Genomic DNA, 18,399 nt, shown 5'->3' on the forward strand with positions numbered 1-18,399 from the left:
TTGCAGAATTCATCCCAGATACATCCTCTCATTCCCATCCACCTCAGCTTGTTTTCTGTTTTCTCCCATCAAGACCAATTGGTGCTGTCCAGCTATTCCCGAATGTATGGTCTTCCATTGGAGCATGCCTGACTTATCAGAATTTACATTCTTAGAGGAAACTGACTCTCCCTCTCCACCCCTAACAGTTTGCTAATAGCTCTTTGACTAGGGGTAGGATTCTGTACCCAGCTCCCCTCTCCATGCTGGGATTTGGTCTGGTTTGGGCTTGTACAGGTCTTATGCATTGCTGTCACAAATGTTGTGAGTTAATATGTGCAGCTGCTCCACTGTGTCCAGATGATACTATTTCCTTATAGTCATCCACTACCTCTGGCACTCAGGTCCTTTCCTTCCCCCTCTGCCTCAGTGATCCCTGAGCCGTGAGAGAAGGGATGCAGTGTATGTGTTCTTTTAGAGCTGAGCATTTTACAGTCTCTTATTTTCTATACCTTGGCCAGTTGTGGGACTTTGTGTTAATCATAATCTTATTTTGTATGTACACATACAATGTGTACATAATAAGTACAAATAAAAGCTTATGATAAATCATTAGGAATCAGTTGAACACTATGTCTGTTTAGCAAAATAATAGTAGTAGGGTCTTCCTTAGAGTCTGTGTCCTGTTTAGCCATAGGTTCTTAGCCTGTTAATGATGACAGGTATGGGTTTCATTTTGTGGAATGGGACTTAAATCCAATTAGAAAATGGTTAATAAAGAATAGCTCAGGGGTTACTTACAGAAATAAAGATGGCACAATAACCAGAAAGTCTGTCCTAACACAGGTGATGACTCAGAAAGTGGCATCAGGGGAGCTCAGTACACACCTTGCAAGCAGCTCCAAGGAGCAATGTTAGGGAGTGTCTCTATTTAGAAGAAGTAGTTCTCCATCCCTCAAATAGACTCCTTTCCTTTTCTACCAGCCTGTTTCTGCTTTCCTGACTTTAATTTAGATTTTGTTATTTCAATAGTTTATTTTAGTCAGTACAGTCTCAACAGTAACATACAAGCCTTCCATGTTATGTTTATAGATTTAGAAAGCAAGATAAATGCAATACTGTCATGGTTTTATATCTTTTATGGGAAATAACTTGATTGCACTTAGTTAAAAAAAAGCCACTTGCAGAGGCTTTTTACTAAAGGGTGAATTGTTTTAAAAGCCACACTGACATTATGTAATTTTTTAAAAATTTTGATTTTTTCCCACCTTTCCCTTACTAGCCAGTGCTAGTTACTTATGCTCTAAAGGTATTTTCATATATTATCCTGTAATAAACACAATAAATGACATATGGCTTCTTACCTTTGTATGCATCTATATTGGATGGTTCTTAGAGGCACAGTAACTAAGTAAAAGGATATGTACATTTAAGGCTTTGGTATGAAATTTGGGAAGTTTCTATTATTTCATTATTACATTATGTTCTCATATAATTGGGGTTAGTTGTGTTCATTAGTAAAAATACTAGATATACCTTTTCTAATTGATTTATAAGAACTCATAGTAATTATATCAGTCTTAAGGCAAATATATGCAGATTCATATCTCCTGTCCTTTCTTCTGTTTGTAATTTCTCTTTTGATTATTTTAATTTTTAAATAAAAACATGTTATGCGAACACTTATTTACTTTATTTTTTGAAATTATAATGTAATTATATCATGCCCCCTTCCCTATTTCCTTTCCAAACCCTCCCATTTACCCTTCTTTGTTCTCTTTCAAATTCAATGCCTGTTTTTTATTAATTGTTATATTCATATGTATATAAATAAACACACACACACTGTTTTCAGGGCTTACCATTTGGTACTGGATAACTGGAGAAGACTATTTCTCCTTCTCTCAGCATTCTTAATGCCTGTAGTTGTTTGTGTATGGTTGAAGCCTCATGGCCTTTCCCCTTCCGTATTAGTACATTTATTGTTGTCCTTGTTTAGCTCATGTTGAGGCAGCCATATTGGTGAGACTTGAGCTTCTGATATCTTAGGAGACACAGTCTCACAGCAGACTCCTTGATCCTCTGGGTCTTACAGTCAGTCTTTCTGCCTGCTTTTCCACGATGATCCATTAAATTTTTTATCTTTGGGTTTCCCAACTATTATGAATCTTTCATTCTTTAAGTTTTATGCTCAAAGTGTTCTTTCCCATCTAATACTCAGAATTGTTATTGGAATTTTAGGGAAAAATCGTTTAATACTTCAACAGAACTTCTTATTTGCAGTCACCTGGGCTTCCAGTTAGAAGCTTATTGAAGAAACACTTTTCCCCTACTTTCAAACATGCTTTGTGTTAGATAACCTGCTTCTTGTGAGACCCAACAAGAACCAGTGGATGTTTTCCACTTTTCAAATTATGCTTTTGCCCTCAAGTTTAAGGGTGAAAGAATGAGAGTTCAAGTTGGTATTGATACATGACTCACATAGTTCTGGTTTTGTTTTTTTTAATTTTCTTTTATACTTCTTAACAGTAAAGCCTGATGACTTGTTTTGCAGAGTCCTTGCAGCCTTTCCTGGAAGCCTGTAGCAACTCTTTATTTTTTCGTACTTGTTCTGTGCTGCTCCGAACCCCTAAGCTTGATCTTCACATCCTAGAAAAGCTCAGTATTATCCTACAGAAGCTTTCAAAAATCAAGTAAGAATGTGTTTTGTAACATTAACTGATGATTATATTGTGATCACCACTAGGGCTGCATTTTCAATCTCGACCTCAAACCAGTTCAGCTTGATTGTTACTTTGTCCAATTCATTATTTCCAGTCTGTAGATGTAGAAGTTTAAGAATCATAAGTATTAATGATTATCAGAGACAATATATTGGGCTGGGCAGGTGTTCAGCAGGTAAGAGTAGTTACCTCATAAGCATGAGGATTTGAGTTCAAATCCCCAGTACTCATATAAGATGCTGAGTGTGACTACATGGGATGGAGGCAGGAGGATCAACGGGGCTTGGTGGCCACTAGCATAACTCCAGGTACAGTAAGAGACTCTGTTTCAAAGGAATAAATCAGAGAATGAAAGATAGGATGCCAGAATTCTCCACCTACTAGAACATGCCTATATGTCCATACCATATAACATATACAGACAGACAGAAACACACACACACACACACACTTTAAAAACACATGTTTAATAACAGACTGTCTTTGAAAGTATAGTTGTTTCTCAATTGCTTCAGTTCATCTAAGAAAACTTTAAATTCCAGAGATAGTATGGAAATCCAAGAGCAAGGTTTTGTTTGCACTGTCAGGAGAGGAGTCAAGTGATAATATCAGAACACTGCACCTAGATATTTTATATATGACAGGTGAAAAAAAACTCAAAGTGATGTTTAAAAGTATATTTTTGTAATTCCTTATTAATCCACTGAGGTATACATTTGGCAAAACAGACAAAAGAAGGTAGGTGTGTGTGTGTGTGTGTACATGTGGAAAGCCTGAGGTTAATGTTAGGTGTTTTCCTCTTTTTTTTTTTTTTTTTTTTTTTTTTTTGAGACAGGTCTCTCACTGAACCTGGAGCTCACTGATTGGCTAGGCTGCATGGTCAGTGAACTCCAGAAAACCACCTTGTCTTCTGCCTCCTTTAATTCTGGCTTATCTGATAATTTCTCTTGAGGCAAATATACCCAGATAATAAAATAGGTGCATCCTATTTTACATTTAAGATAGGGTTATGATTGAAATGAAATTACTGAATGTCTGAACCTCCTCTTCTTCCTCTTGTTTTATTTTATGAGATAGGCTCTCTCTATATAGCCCTGGATATCCTGGAACTTGATGTTAGACCAGCTTGTCCTGGAACTCCTATCTGCCTGCCTCAGCCTTGGCGTGCAGGGACTAAAGGTGTGTGCCACCACACCAAGCTGGGATGTCTATTACAGACAGATAGTGGTTGAAAAGTGATATATTGCCACTTTAGATTCTTAGGAAAACCTGTTCTGTCTAACTGTGGGAAGGGGAGGTTCCTAATTCCTAGTAGTCACTCTATTAGTGAAAAGGGTTCAGTTTTCAGGAAATAAACTATTTTCTCTTTGCCTGTAATGTTTTTCCACTTCTGGCTTAGATCATAAAACCTACTTTGCTCATCATTTAAATCCTGATATCAGCCATTTTCTCCATTGTTTTTTTTTTTAAACAATCACTATTCTCTCACATTTGCATAAGTTCTCTCAAGTTTATAAATAACTAAATAATAAAACTATTTTCTTACAGGAGTAATAAGAAGCTCTTTGAAGTGTTTACCATTCACCTGATGCTTCAGGAAATACAAAGAACAACACATCCAGAGCACTCCTTTCTCTGTATCAACCTAAATTCAACTCTGTTCAATCTGGGTTTGACAAAATGTAACTCCCTGGCCTCCAGTACAAGCCATTAGAAAAGTGTGTGTGTGTATGTGTGTGTGTGTGGGTGTGTGTGTGTGTGTGGTCTGTGTATGTATACATGTTCCTTATCTGTAAAAGTGTAAAAATCAACAAACTAAGATTCTACAGAGTAAAGTTACCAATAGCATCATTTATCATGAATGATATCAAGAAAAATTTTGAGCTATGCAAATGAAATCCATAGAAGGTATGTATGTTTTAGAATGTTTTGGTTTTTAAGGTTATACTACAAGGTGGTGTTTCCAGAATTTAAGGCATTGGGGTTACTTTTTATAAAAAAAAAAAAAAAAACTTTCTTGAAATTATGTGATTATTTGGAATTGTTCTTATGTGGAAATAAACTATGTTATCATTTCCCCCTTAGTATAGTGGAATCACTTCTTTTGGTAGCAAAATACTTTTTTTTTTTTTTTTTTTTTTAAATCAAGCTCACAGACAGCCTCCTGCCTCTCTCTGCCTTCCAAGTGCTGGAATTAAAGGCATGCACCAAATGCTTATCTTTTAATTATCTTTCAATGTTTTGTTCTGTTTCTCTTTTACTTACTCTTGTGGTTGTTAGGTGGGTGCCGTACAGCCTCAGCCCAGGAGTGTTTATGGTATATATAGTATTTGTTTTATGAAATTGGTGCATATTGTTAAGGTTCATAATGTCTGTCCTCTTGATAGTGTTCTTTTAAATAGCATGAAATGACATTCTTTACCTTTTATCACTAGTTTTGGTTTCACACCTGTTTTATCAGCTATTACAACACTGACATTTACATCCCAGGTTCATTTATTTGGAGGATATTTTATATGCCCTACTTTGCTTTCTACTGCTGTGATACAACCCTGACCAAAAGCAAATTGGGAGGAAAGGGAGGATAGTCAGAGCTGGGACTGAAACAGGATCCTGGAGGCAGGAGCTGAGGTGGCTACCATGGAGGGGTGCTGCTTATATCCTTGCCCTCTCTCTCTGTGGCTCACTCATCTTGCTTTTTTATACAACCCAGAACTCCCTGTCTAGGAGTTCTGGGCTGGGCCCTCCAACACCTTCATTAAATGTCCCACAGACTTGTCCACCAACTGGTACAATCTGCATAAGCATCTCTTCCTAAATTCAGAAAATTGCTGTATTTTCTTTCATGTTTTCTGTGCCTCCAGAACTGAATTCCTCTTTTATACTTATTACCCATAGGTTTGGTCTTTTCAGAGTGTTACATAAGTCACTGATATCATCTTCTAATTTCATCTTTTTGTTCTTTGATTATTTCAGTCCCTGGACTGAAATCAAGCTCAGGTCTTGATCTGATCTATGCAATCCATTCTGTTTGTGAGACTTTCCACAGAGCTATTAATGTGAAGTATTGTATTTTCATTTCCAACATTTCACATTTTTTCCAGTATTTCTGTATCTTTTAAAAAATTCCTTTTTCATGTCTTACATCAGCTTCCTTGTTTCATTAAGCTGTTTGTTATGTTCTCAATCAGGAGATTATTTTCTCAACAATAAAAGATCACTGAAGCAATTACTCATATTTTTCTATTATTAAATAAAACTTGGGAGTCAGACATCAAGGTAAAATCCTGATTGATCAGAGACGCGGCAGAGAAGCAATCAGTGACCCCTCTCTCTCTCTTACCTTCCTTGATCCAAAAAGGCCACGAATCTTTCTAAGCCCCTCCCTTCTACTTCCTGTGTGTCTCTCTGTATGTCCTAGGTCTACAAAACCTCTGTGACTAATTCTGGTCAGTTAGCACTTAACCTTGCCCTCTGGTTCAAGGTAAGCTTTATTGGCAGTCTCGAGAGTGTCAGGGTGCAATCAAAATATCCCACAACAAACCACAAACTTGCAACCCAAATTCAAGAACACATCAAAAAGATCATTCACCATGATCAGGTTGGCTTCATTCCAGCGATACAGGAAAGGCTCAACATACATAAATAAACATGCAACAAATGAAAAATGTCACATGAATGGACTCAAGAACAAAAATCACAATATCATCTCAGTAGGTGTTAAAAGGGCTTTTAACAAAATCCAATAGACTAACACCTGAAGAACATAATAAAGGTTATATGTGGCAAACTTGTAGCTAACATTACACTAAATGAGTTGAAAAATCAGAATATTTTCAATCAAACTAAGAACAAGATATGAACATCATATTTTTCCATTTGTGTTCAATATAGTACTAGAAGCTTAGTCACATTAGTAAGACATGGTTAGGAAATGAAAGGAAAACAAATAAGAAAAGACATTAAAATATCCTTATTTATAGGTTATGATTTTATGTGAAAGAGATTCTAAAGACTCCACCAGAAAAAATCTTGGACTGATGAATAGTTTCAGCAAAGTGACAGGATACAAAATGCAGCATACAAAAACAATGGATACACTGTATACTAAAAACAAACATGCCAAGGAAGAAATTGTAAGGAGTAGGGTTTTTCCTCCCGCCGCCTGGTCTTGTCTCGCCACTGCGCCAGCCCCAATTAACACACAGAGATTCTGTATTTGACATAATTCTGTTGGCCAGTTACTTGTTTCTTATCGACTAGCTCTGTCTTAATTATTAACCCATTTCTATGTATTTCCACATGGTGTTACCAGCGAGAGGCAGCTGGCGGTTCTGCCTTCTCCAGATTCTCCATCTTGGCTCCTCCTTACTACTTACTCTTTCCTCCTTGTCTCCTAGTCCCTCCTATGTTCTTTTCCTATTGGCCAACAGTGCTTTATTCATTAACCAGTATGAGAAACATATATACATAATGGTGTCTCCCATCAAGAAATCAGGAATAAAATCTCACAAGTGCCATTAAAAACATATCTTCTGTCTTAGTTAGGGTTTCTATTGCTGTGAAGAGACACCATGACAACTGCAATTCTTATAAAGAAAAACATTTTCAGTGGTTTAGTCCATTGTCATCATGGAGCAATGTGGTGGCATGAAGGCAGATATGGTGCTGGAAAAGGAGTTGAGAGTCCTATATCTTGATCAGCAGGCAACAGGAAATAGTCTGTGTCATTGGGCGTAGCTTGAGCATAGGAGACCTCAAAGCCCACACTCACAATGACACACTTCTTCCAACAAGGCCACACCTACTCCAACAGTCTCCTAATACTGCCACTTCCTCTGAGCTTATGGAGGCCAGTTACACTCAAACTATCACACCTTCTAACCAGGGAAATAAAAGACCTTTTGCAATGAAGAAATGGAAGAAGGCACTAGAAGGAAAGACCTCTTTATGGATTAGAAGATTCACTATTGTGAAAAATGAGCCAGGTGGTGGTGGCACATGCCTTTAATCCTGGCAGAGGCAGGCAAATCTCTGTGAGTTTCAGCCTGGTCTACAAAAGCTAGTTCCAGGACAGCCTCCAAAAAGCTACAGAGAAACCCTGTCTTGAAAAAAAAAAAAAAAAAAAAGAAAGAAAGAAAAAGAAAAAGAAAAGAAAAATGACTAGTCATTTTATTCTGATAAAATGATAAAAAAAAAAAAGCCAATCTACAAATTCAATATAATCCCATTAAAATTCCAGTGCCTTCTTATAATAAAAAAAAAGAAAAAAAATCTTATAATTCATTTGGAAGTTAAAAATCATCAGATAGACAAATCAATCTGGGACAGAGGGACAATCAGAAAAGATTATAAGTATCACTCCATATGATGTAACTTCAAGTTATATTACAGAGCCATAATTATAAGTACAATATGGTACTGGCACAAGTAGATCAATAGTGTGGAAGATGTAGTCATAAACACACCCAATTACAGCTGTTTGGTTCCTTTTACCAAAGAGTTGTTAGAGAACAGACTGCCTCTTTAGCAAAGGATGCTGGGAAAAATGGGCATCTACATGCACAAGACTGAAACTAGTCTGTCACACTGCACAAAAAATTAACTCTCAATGTATTGAAGTCTATAATGTAGCACCTGTTACTAATGAAATTGCTAGAGAATGAGGCAGAAAAAACATTTAAGGCATACCCAAGAACTTTTGACAAGGACTCTCATGCTCAGAAAATAAAGTCAACAATCAACAAATGGGATCTCATGAGATTAAAAAGATTCTGTAATTGAGTGAAGAAGCCTACAGAATGGAGGAAAATAATTTTATCCATCACAGAGACTAGTGTATACAAAGCATTCAAAAAGTAAAATCTCAAAAAAAAGGTCAAAGAATTGAGTAGAAAAATTCTCAGAAGAAATACAAATGACCAATATAGAATAACCATATGACTGTGAATCAGCTATCGTCAAATATAATTTTTTATAGTAAATCTGGTGACTATGAATAGCTTGAACATGTTAAGTGCCCTGTTGACAACAATTATGTGTTTTAATTGTTTTTTTGGACAGTTTTTTTTACATGAATATGAGTGAAAAAATAAATAAAAAGGAAAGGACAGGACTGCTCCTAGGTGTGATGGATAGATATGTGGGAGAGCATAGTCAGAGGCAGGGACATCTGGGAGAGTCCAGAGTGGACATCAGGCTGAGCTGGGCCTTGTGGGAGAGGGGGAGGGGAAAGAAAGGAGAAGGAAGAGAGGGGAACCAGGTGCAGCAGCCAGGGGGGGTCAAAGGTACAAAAGGGGCTGTAACCAAAATGTCTGGATTATATAGGGAAGAGCCACTGGGGGAAGGACAGCCCAGCCCTTGGGCTGGAGAGTTCAGGGTAGAGGTCAGTGTATGCTGCCATCCATGCCCTGTAATAGGAAGGAACTAAGGGATCCTGGGAGAACCTAGAGGCCAGGTCTGTTTTGATATGCTAAATAGGCAGGTCAGCCAGCTTGTATCGGGTTTGAAACTTAACAGTATATAATTAATTTTTGTCATTTTTATTCTCAAGACCCTTTTATCCTCTCCCTCCTGTTAAAAGCCTTCTTACCATCAAGCCCCTCTCCCACTTTCACATCTCCGTTTAATTTAATTGGAATTTCTTATATGAATGTTGATAAATTATTCTGGACCATAGGCAACATATCTGTGGCTACACTTCTGAAGAAAATGGCATCCCCTACCTTCCACAGCTGTCAACTGCCAGTGTCACCCCAGGGAGAGGTGAGGCTTCACGGGTCCCTGTGCCATCCATGATGAAATGATAGGTTTAGTCACAGAGAGATGTGCATATAACCATAACATCAGTGAGTTCGTGAGTACAGCAGCTATGACATATCCAGAGAACATCTTTTTTTTGCTGCACATCCCCTCATCCTCTGGCTCTCAGCACCTTCCCTCATGCTCTTCTGTACTTTTCCCTGAGCTTTTCCCAGGGATGGAGATGTCTCTGTAGGGCAGGGCACTCCATCACCTATCCTTGACACTTTGGCTAGTTGTATATTTCTGCATTAATTTGTCTCCTGTTGTAACAAGCATTTGACAAAGGCTGTGTGTAGCATTCATTTTAAATTGCAGACTGGGAATTGAGAACAAATATGTTTTATAAACTAGTTTCAAAAAAAACTTTTTGATAACTTGAAATCTTAAAATTAAGTAATGACTATTTATAAAAAATATCTCAGACAGTGGTGCTGGAAAGATGGCTCCATAGTTAAGAGCACTGGCTGCTCTTCCAGAGGACCCCAATTCACTTCCCAGCACCCACATCTGGCTCATAGCAGTCTGTAACTCCTGTTCCAGGGCATGTGGTGCCCTCTTCTGCCCTCTGTGGGCACCACGCATGCATGTGGTGCACAGACACCCATGCAGGCAAAACACTCATGTACATACATTTAAAAAAACAGAATAATTTCCAAGTAAATTGAAGTCCATGGCTGTAACTTTTCCTGCTTTAGAAACTGAAATATTAACAGAAACATGCTGTTACTGAATTCAAAGCCTACATAGAAATTTGTTTTTCTTACATAATCCTAGTCAATCTGGTCAGTTCTAGTAGAAATGTAAACATCAAAGGAGTTAACCCACTTCAGACTTAAAAAGCAATACTTTATGTCCCAAGGTCCACAGTTGTTTACACAAAAGTCTAAAAATACTTCTTGATAAATTCATAGTAACTGTTTGAGATGGGGGGTCAAACCAGAAAAATGTCTGTGGCTGTTGTTACTGTTCATTCTATGAAGTAAATATAGGATCATATACAAGATGATCCATTGTGTTTTGGACATTGTCTGGTATCTGAATTCTCATCTCTTTCAGACATCAGCTCAATACCAGAGCTACATCCCTTGTACTTTTCCAGACATAAATATAAGCAGCTGTGGGCAGGAGACTGAGTCAGTGTGGACCTTGGTGTCAAGGAGCTGGGACTGCAGACTTAGTTGCAGTAGCTCTTCTATCAGACTCCCTTGCTGCAGTTGCAAAGCCTCTGCAGAGCCCTTGGTCATAGTGAAGAAAGAGGATGCAGGCTGCCTGGTGCTGGTCAGCTTGGCAATGCTAGAACCTTATGTAGGACCCTGTAGATCCACTCTGCACCCTTCTCTGGTGGGAGGCTGATCTGAACTTCCCTACTGAACTTGGCAAACCTCAAAGGACATCTAGACCTTTAACTTTCCTGTGTTTCCACAGGTCCCAGCCATAGGATGGTACCCCTGTAAGAATGGAATTTGAAGGAAACAGAATAAAAACTTACACTGACCTCATCAGCAAGAGCAGACCTTATTTAGCCTGTGAAGGGTATCCCAAGACCTAGCAGCACTGTGACTAGAATGTAAGAGAGCACATGGCACATGGTTTGGGTGGGGTTTTTATAGCTAAGGTTAAGGTAGGGAAGGGCAGGGCTTCATTAGGGGGAAATAAGCTGTTTGCTTTTTTTTTTTTTTTTTTTTTTTTTCTTTTCTAGATTAGCTTTCTTTTAATTTGGAAACTATAGGAGATGGGATAGGTCTTGCTGTCTGTTTCTGCAACAACTGTGGTTGGGGTTAGCTGCTTTTCTTTTGCAACCTCTGGGAATTGTACAAATAGTCTCAACTTCCTGGAACGTGAGCCAGTTTAGAGACTTGGTTTTAAGAACAGGTGGAAATTTCCCTTTTCCTAGCTCATTCATATGTGTGTGCATATATGTATGTGTGTGTGTGTGTGTGTGTGTGTGTGTGTGCGCGCGCGTGCGTGCGTGTGTGCACATTCTCACACACATATATGACATAGAGGCACCATTTCTTTGGATATAACTATTTCCTGCTGACAAGGAGACTTGTTTCAGGATTCTTGGGTCTGGAGTGACTCTGAGAGAAACATTGACTTTTTCTTGTCTAGTGTGGTAGACAGGGTGATAACAGTAAGTGGTTCAGGAGGAATCCCTCTACAGTGTTTAAAAGACAAGGTAAAAATGTAAGGAACGGTTGAGTGAGGGAGACCAGGATGGGAGGGAACTGGGAGTTTATCTGGAGGGGAAACAAGCTGTTGACACTTTTGGTTCTAGTTTCTAAGTCTTTGGGCCTGGTTCTGATCTAGTTTTGATTTGTTGGTGTAGGAGCAGCATATAGAAGTGAGCATATCCCTCTGTGCACTGTGGGCAGGGGATCTAGCCCTCTGTAGTTTTGGAGCTCCTCAGTGGCCAAAGAATCAGGTAGAACCTGCAAGGGTATCAAACCAATCAGAAATCTCCTTAAGGCTTTCTCAGAGCTGGAAAGGCAGAGGTTAATTAACATAAAGATACTTAGGCCTGCTACCCAGTTCAAAGCCTGAGGGGGGATGCCCCATAGCTGTTTTTGCCTTTATTGGAACAGAGGCCAGCATGGGGTATGAGGTTGTTGTGCCAAGTTCACAGAGACCCAGACCAACCCAAGGAGCCAGACAATTCCGATGCAAAAGAAAAGGTTTCTCTTTATTGTTCAAGCTGGCCAGCTTGGATCTCACTCCATGGTGGAGGAATGAGATGCCAACCAGCTATGAAGGGAAGCTTTTAAAGGGGAACGCCATAGATATCTGACAGGGTAGCACAAGCTGAAGGTCCACTGGTCCTCATGTCCTGCAGAAGTTTAAAGTTTCTAGGGCATCTACGGGAATGAGCTTCTTTGACCTTTTCCGGGGCTTTTTCGGCTTTCGTGGACCTCGGAGCCACAGAGATCCCTTTTTTGGAGGGATGACTCGAGATGATGACGGTGATGATGACGACGAAGAGGAGGAAGACAAAGGCACGTGGGGCCGAGGGAGCTATAGGTTTGATGGTTTTCAGCCTCCGGAGGAATTCGGTTTCAGCTTCAGCCCAGAAGGAGGGATGCGATTCCACGACAACTTTGGCTTTGATGATCTAGTACGAGATTTCAATAGCATCTTCAGCGAAATGGGGGCCTGGACTTTGCCTTCCCACTCCCCTGAACTTCCAGGTCCTGAGTCAGAAACACCTAGTGAGAGACTGCGGAAAGGGCAGACATTGCGGGACTCGATGCTTAAGTACCCAGACAGCCACCAACCCAGGATCTTTGAGGGGGTCTTGGAAAGTCCTGCAAGACCTGAAGCCTCCAAACCAGCTCCAGATTGGAGGTCTCAAGGACCTTTTCATCGGTTGGATGATATATGGCCTGTGAATCCCCATTCTAGAGCCAGAGAGGACAATGATCTTGACTCCCAGGTTTCCCAGGAAGGTCTCGGTCCACTTCTTCAACCCCAACCCAAACCCTACTTCAAGAGCATCTCTGTGACCAAGATCACTAAGCCAGACAGGGTAGTGGAGGAGCACCACACTGTGGTGGACAGTGAGGGATGGAGAGAGACCACAGTGACCCATCAGGAAGCACATGAAAGTTCCAGAAGTGATCCAGTCTCAGAAAGATCTTCAGCTCTGGATGACCCCCTTTTCCCTCCTGGATTTGCTTCTAGGACGTTGGTTTCGGTCCCTGTAGCTTTGTAAACCTTCAGAAACCTTCAAGTCGTTTCCACTCCCTTCCTGTTGCCCATTGCCAATAAGCTTAGCTTTTTGTGTCATCCTAAGGGTCTTGAGTGTGTGAAAAAATTAATTGAGTTTATGCCAGTCTATCATTCGTCCAAATTGATCAATAAAGCCTTTATTTATGCAAAAAAGGGGGGGAGGTCATGAGGTTGAAGGCCACAAACTCCAGTGTTTCCATGGCTACTTAAGGTCATACAAAGTACAGAGTAAAGTAGTAATTATATATTTTAAGCAAGATACACTTAAGAAAGATAAAACAGGGCATGGGGTTGTAGAGTTACAGAGTCATGGGTTCTGTAAATTATCTCCTAGGCTGAGGGATCTTTACAAACATCAGGGGATCTTTATGACCAACAATTAGCAGATACAGCAATGTTGACGTAAGTGGTGGCCAGTCACCTCTGAGAGGGGGCTCAGACACCAGCATGGCACTTCTGATTTAAGGAGTTAAATTTTCTTTTACCATTAGAAGTTCCATTTTTCTCTGTGGAGAGATTTAGGGCCAGTTTTTAAACTTTTATTAATTTTAATTTTTGGTCCATCAGGGTATCTGGAGGGATGAGAGAAATGGTCCTGTCCAGTTATAAGGCAGGCAGATGTAGATACTTAACCAGCAGATCCAGAATAGCCCTATGCTGTAGGAGGGGTGTGGAATAAGGTTGAAGCAGGTTATTGATTACGGTTTGCCTTTTCAGTTGTGCCATAAGGAAAATGAGTGCCCTGGGGATAAAATGGTGAAAGGTTTTAACCTGATTAGGCGAGATTGGTTAATTGTGGGGTTTTCCTGAATTAGGTGGAAGGTACTGGTGTCAAGGAAAACAGGGTAAGTGGTGGGGGTATTTAGAAGCCAACAACTGGCAGTGGAATCAGAAATGAATGGGGGAGGGTTTGGGGTTTTGGAAAAGACTTAACTAGCCCTAGGAAATCAGATCTCTTTTCTTGTCCTCAGCGATATCGGGAACCTTTGGGAAAGGCATACAGATTGAAGGTTGGAAGACCAGTAAGACAGACATTTCTGAAGAGCCTTGTATTATAGAGGAGTCCTAAGTACTCCTTTTGGGGAAATCTGTTAAGGGTGAGGTTGTCTTGGCATGGTGGGAGGTCACCAACAGGGAGGGATGAAGGGAAGCAAGGCCTATGGCCACATAAGGGACCTGAGAACCTAGGGTTACCTAGGCTTAGAAAGGTCCTTAAAGCAGGGACTGTGGGAGGAGGGCAGTTTTTTATGCTGGAGAAGATTGATTGGTCATGATGCACTTTCTTAAGTCCTCTGGACCAGTCCAGAAATCTCCCAGTGTGTTTCTGAATTCAGAACCAATCCACAGGACAACCTTTAGTGTGTTTAATATTATATTGAGGGGCAGTAAAGAAATGGCTGAGGAATGGCTTTTTCATGGCTGGGGAAGGTTTGTATTGTAGATAAGAGAAAGAACATCCAGAACCATGTGGAAGAGTTCAGAACAGAGAGAAAAGGAAGAGGGCTGGACATGACCAGGGCTATCTGCAAGAGAAGAGAGGGCATGAGGGTAGTAGGGTGAGGGGAAAGCCTTGCTGTTAGAAAGAGAGCAGAGAGACTACCACAGAAGTTTCCTTGGAACTGAGAAACTCTAGAGACTCAGAAGTTGGGCTTGTAGAAATACAATTATAGAGGGGCGGGGCTGCTTGAGTTTAAACATATAGATTCATGTGGAGTGTCTTTGGAGCTTTGCTGCTATGGGCGTAGTGAGCATGACTTTGAATGGCCCTTTCCATTTTGTTTTAGGGTATTTGGTGTATTTAGAGCATTGTCATATACCCATTGTCCAGCTTCCTGATGAGGTTTGGGTGAGATATGGGGGTATTGGAGTTTTTGATCTACCTAGGTCCAGAGGACCTAGGAAAGTGGAGTGGGGGTGAGGTTAAGTGTTGAAAGGAAGAAGGAACTGGCATCCTTGGTGTTATGAGGAGGTCTGTCATTTAAAAGTTCAAAAATGTTTATTTAAGCTTAAGGGCTTATGTGGGAGGGAAGGGACCTTCAGAAGGACCAATGGGAGAAGCCTGATCTAGTCTAAGTGCAAGTCTGTAGATAGTTTGATTAGGGATTCTGACTATACAGCTCATATGTTTTACTTTGCCAGAGGATTCAAGTTGACATGGGATTTGTGGGTTATTTTTGCTGTTAAAGAATGTGGTTAGAATAGAAACATGAGGGAGGGCCTAGCCCTGTTCCAAATGATGTGACAGACTTTGAAGATCCCCCATGGAAGGCCTCACTCTCTCTGAGGAGCAGATTGGGGATGAGATAGGGGGTTGGTGGGGGGGCAGGGGAAGAGGGGGAGGGAGAGGGAACTGGGATTGATTTGTAAAACAGGATTGTTTGATTATATATATTGTAAGGATGGAAAAATTTATCCTAACTCTCCACTGACCCCAGGAGTAAGAAAAAGGTCACATTCTTGACTGTTTATGACAGGGCGGTTTTATGACAGCTCCTGTGAGTATATGAACAAGAAATGAGCCTTGTCACACTACCCAGAAGCCCTAGCAAAAGCAGACTTCCTGGGCTAAACACGGGCTTGGATAGTTCAAATTAATTGGTCCGCACAGGATGCTATGAGATGATTGGTTTATGATGTGCAGGCTTTGCTGTAACCCTATAAAAGCTGTCTGAACACTGTACCTAGGGTTCCCAGTCTCCAACTTCCACGTGGAGTGTGGCTGCGAACCCCAGTGCACTGGAATATAAAATACCTCATGCTTTTGCATCAAGACCGCTTCTTGTGAGTGTTTTGTGGGGGGCGCCTTTTTGTGAAGGTCCACGTCCTCTGCGGGTCTAACCATATATATATATATATGGTTAGAAATTGTGAGATTTAAAAGGTAACTTTAGGGTCTGATTATAGAAAAAAAAAAAGAGGTCAAATCTTGATATTATGTTTGTGATGAGGACTTGGGCAACTGAGGTTCTGTAATGGTCTCTTACTGTTGCAAAGAGAAGCTTTATTGATGAAGGGTGAATCCACACTTATCTGTGGATATAAGGACAAATATTTATAGATTATTGTTAGGGATTGTGCTGGTTTAGTAAATTAGTGTTTGTAGATTCTCCTCCAATAACCACAATTTCAACTAGCACTGAGTAGTTGGCTAGATTTCAAGTGCCATGCACAGTGTTTCTCTAGTTGAGTGGACCTTAAGTTGAAGTAGAGAGTTGTTGGTTACTGCCATGATATACGTGCCACTACTGCATCCTTAGGGGTATTGTGACATGCTTGTTGTTGATGTAGTTCATGGATAGGACTGTGGGTTGCCTCTCTCTTTTGGAAGTAGTCCTCAGGGATGGGGCCTTCAGGTCAGGGGTCTCTGAGCCCAGTTTCCGAAGTGCATAGTGTCTTCAGCAATCAGGACATACCTTCTACCTCTAGGTGGTAACCCAGAGCAACAGCAAGAAACATTTGGCCAGTCCTGGCCAAGAACTCAAAAGAGGGCTTCTTATGCCTGGCATTTTTAAAGGCTGTCTCTGAAGCATCATCAACCCAGATGAAAAAAGTTCATTAAAACAATATATGTATTTATATACAGAATTATGTATATTATAGGTTGGAGTTTTGGTTTTTTGTTTGTTTATTTTTGGTAAATAGTTAATAGTATGATTCACTGTGACTTTTTCAAACATTCTTAATATTATTCTACTCCTCCCTCCTTCTTCTGTATTTACCTCTTGTCTAAAGAGCCCCCTTCCCCATTTCCCCTATCAGATCACTTGTATCCTGCTAGTCCCCCTTTACCCTTACTCCCATGCTCTTCTGTATTTACCTCCCTTCCCTCTCTTCCCCTTTCCTCCCCTCCCCTCCCCTTTCCTTTTCTTTCCTTCCCTCCCCTCCCCTCCCTTCCCCTTCCCTTCCCTTAGGACCCTTCCTTCCCCCTTTTCTCATTTTTCTGATCGGATCACTGGAATCCTGCTATTCCTCTCCGTTGCTCCCCAAGCCCCCTGTCCTGGCAATGGTTCTATTTTACTTTCCTGGTTTCTGTAGTTATTATAGGCTATGTACTCACATCTAAAGATTTGGAGCTAGGAGTGTACAATGAGAGAGAACACAGAATGGGGGAAAGCAAGCTATTATTAGAAACTACTGGGGGAAGGGGGGGAGGTCTGCTGTGTATTTCTGTAAACACTGGGCATCTGGAGTGGGGGTCAGCTGCTTTTCTTTTGCAACCTCTGGGAATTGTAAAAATTGCTGACTTCCTGGAACTTGGAGCCCCATTTAGGGCCTTGGCTTTTAAAAGAAGGGGAAGTTTTCATTACTCCTTCCAACGTCTGAGTTCAGCAACTGATGCCCTACTGTTCGTGGTATATAGCCCTGGAACTTGATCTGTAAACCAGGCTGCCCTCAAACTCAGAGATCCAGTAGGGTTAAAGGCATGTGCCACCACACCCAGCTTGACCCCTGGTTTCTTTTAGTGAGAGCCCTAGCAAAGAGTGGAGAAAGGAGTAATGCAATGGGTTTCTTAAATCCCTGCTTCCTGCTGTGGGCTTGAAAGAAGGGGAGGGATAATGTAAGTAAGCCACATAACCCTGACCCTGCTCCCACTGCTCTTAATTAACATGCAATCACAGGAGGTGACAGAACTTCAGAAGCCAGGGTTTAACAGTCAACAAGACAAAAAACAGCAGCCCACAGAATGGGAAAAGATATTCACCAACCCCACATTTGACAGAGGGCTAATTTCCAAAGTATACAAAGAACTCAAAACACCAAATAATCCTATTAAAAAGTGGGGTACAGAACCGAATAGGGAATTCTTAATAGAAGAATCTAAAATGGCTGAAAGACATTTAAAGTGCTCAACATCCTTAGCCATCACTGAAATGCACATTAAAAACAACTCTGAGATACCATCTTACTCCTGTCAGAATGGCTAAAATCAAAAACACCAAAGTAAGTTTATGCTGTAGAGGATGTCCACACTCCTCTACTACTGGTGGGAGTGCAAACTCGTACAGCCACTTTGGAAATCAGTATGGTGGTTCCTCAGGAAAATGAGAACCAGTCTACTACAAGCTCCAGTAATTTCACTCTTAGGCATATACTCAAAGGATGTACAACAAGGACATCTGTTTAATTATATTCATAGTAGCTTTATTTGTAATAGTCAGAACCTGGT

The 18,399-nt window shown here is 40.5% G+C and overlaps 2 protein-coding genes across 6 annotated transcripts in view; both read left to right on the forward strand.

Annotated features, from left to right (window-relative positions):
- Ccdc138 (coiled-coil domain containing 138) overlaps nucleotides 1-4,479 on the forward strand; it is a 54,475-nt gene extending 49,996 nt beyond the window's left edge. Inside the window, exons 15-16 of one of the 5 annotated variants that reach the window (XM_051186718.1) lie at nucleotides 2,534-2,672; nucleotides 4,251-4,477. In XM_051186718.1, coding sequence (XP_051042675.1) covers nucleotides 2,534-2,672; nucleotides 4,251-4,416 — 305 coding nt within the window. In that variant the 3' untranslated portion in view covers nucleotides 4,417-4,477. Of the gene's footprint in view, nucleotides 1-2,533; nucleotides 2,673-4,250 lie in introns of all 5 variants that reach the window. The other 4 variants (XM_051186713.1, XM_051186714.1, XM_051186716.1 and 1 more) reach the window with 4 other exon arrangements.
- Nucleotides 4,480-12,291: 7,812 nt separating this feature from the next.
- LOC127223983 (HCLS1-associated protein X-1-like) lies at nucleotides 12,292-13,351 on the forward strand. Its single transcript, XM_051186719.1, is given in 2 exon segments — nucleotides 12,292-13,155; nucleotides 13,157-13,351. Coding segments are annotated over 2 exon segments (837 nt in total). The 5' UTR covers nucleotides 12,292-12,369; the 3' UTR covers nucleotides 13,208-13,351.
- The last annotated feature ends 5,048 nt before the right edge of the window (nucleotides 13,352-18,399 follow it).

Source organism: Phodopus roborovskii, unplaced genomic scaffold (assembly GCF_943737965.1).
Source record: "Phodopus roborovskii unplaced genomic scaffold, PHOROB, whole genome shotgun sequence".
Classification (NCBI taxonomy): domain Eukaryota; kingdom Metazoa; phylum Chordata; class Mammalia; order Rodentia; family Cricetidae; genus Phodopus; species Phodopus roborovskii.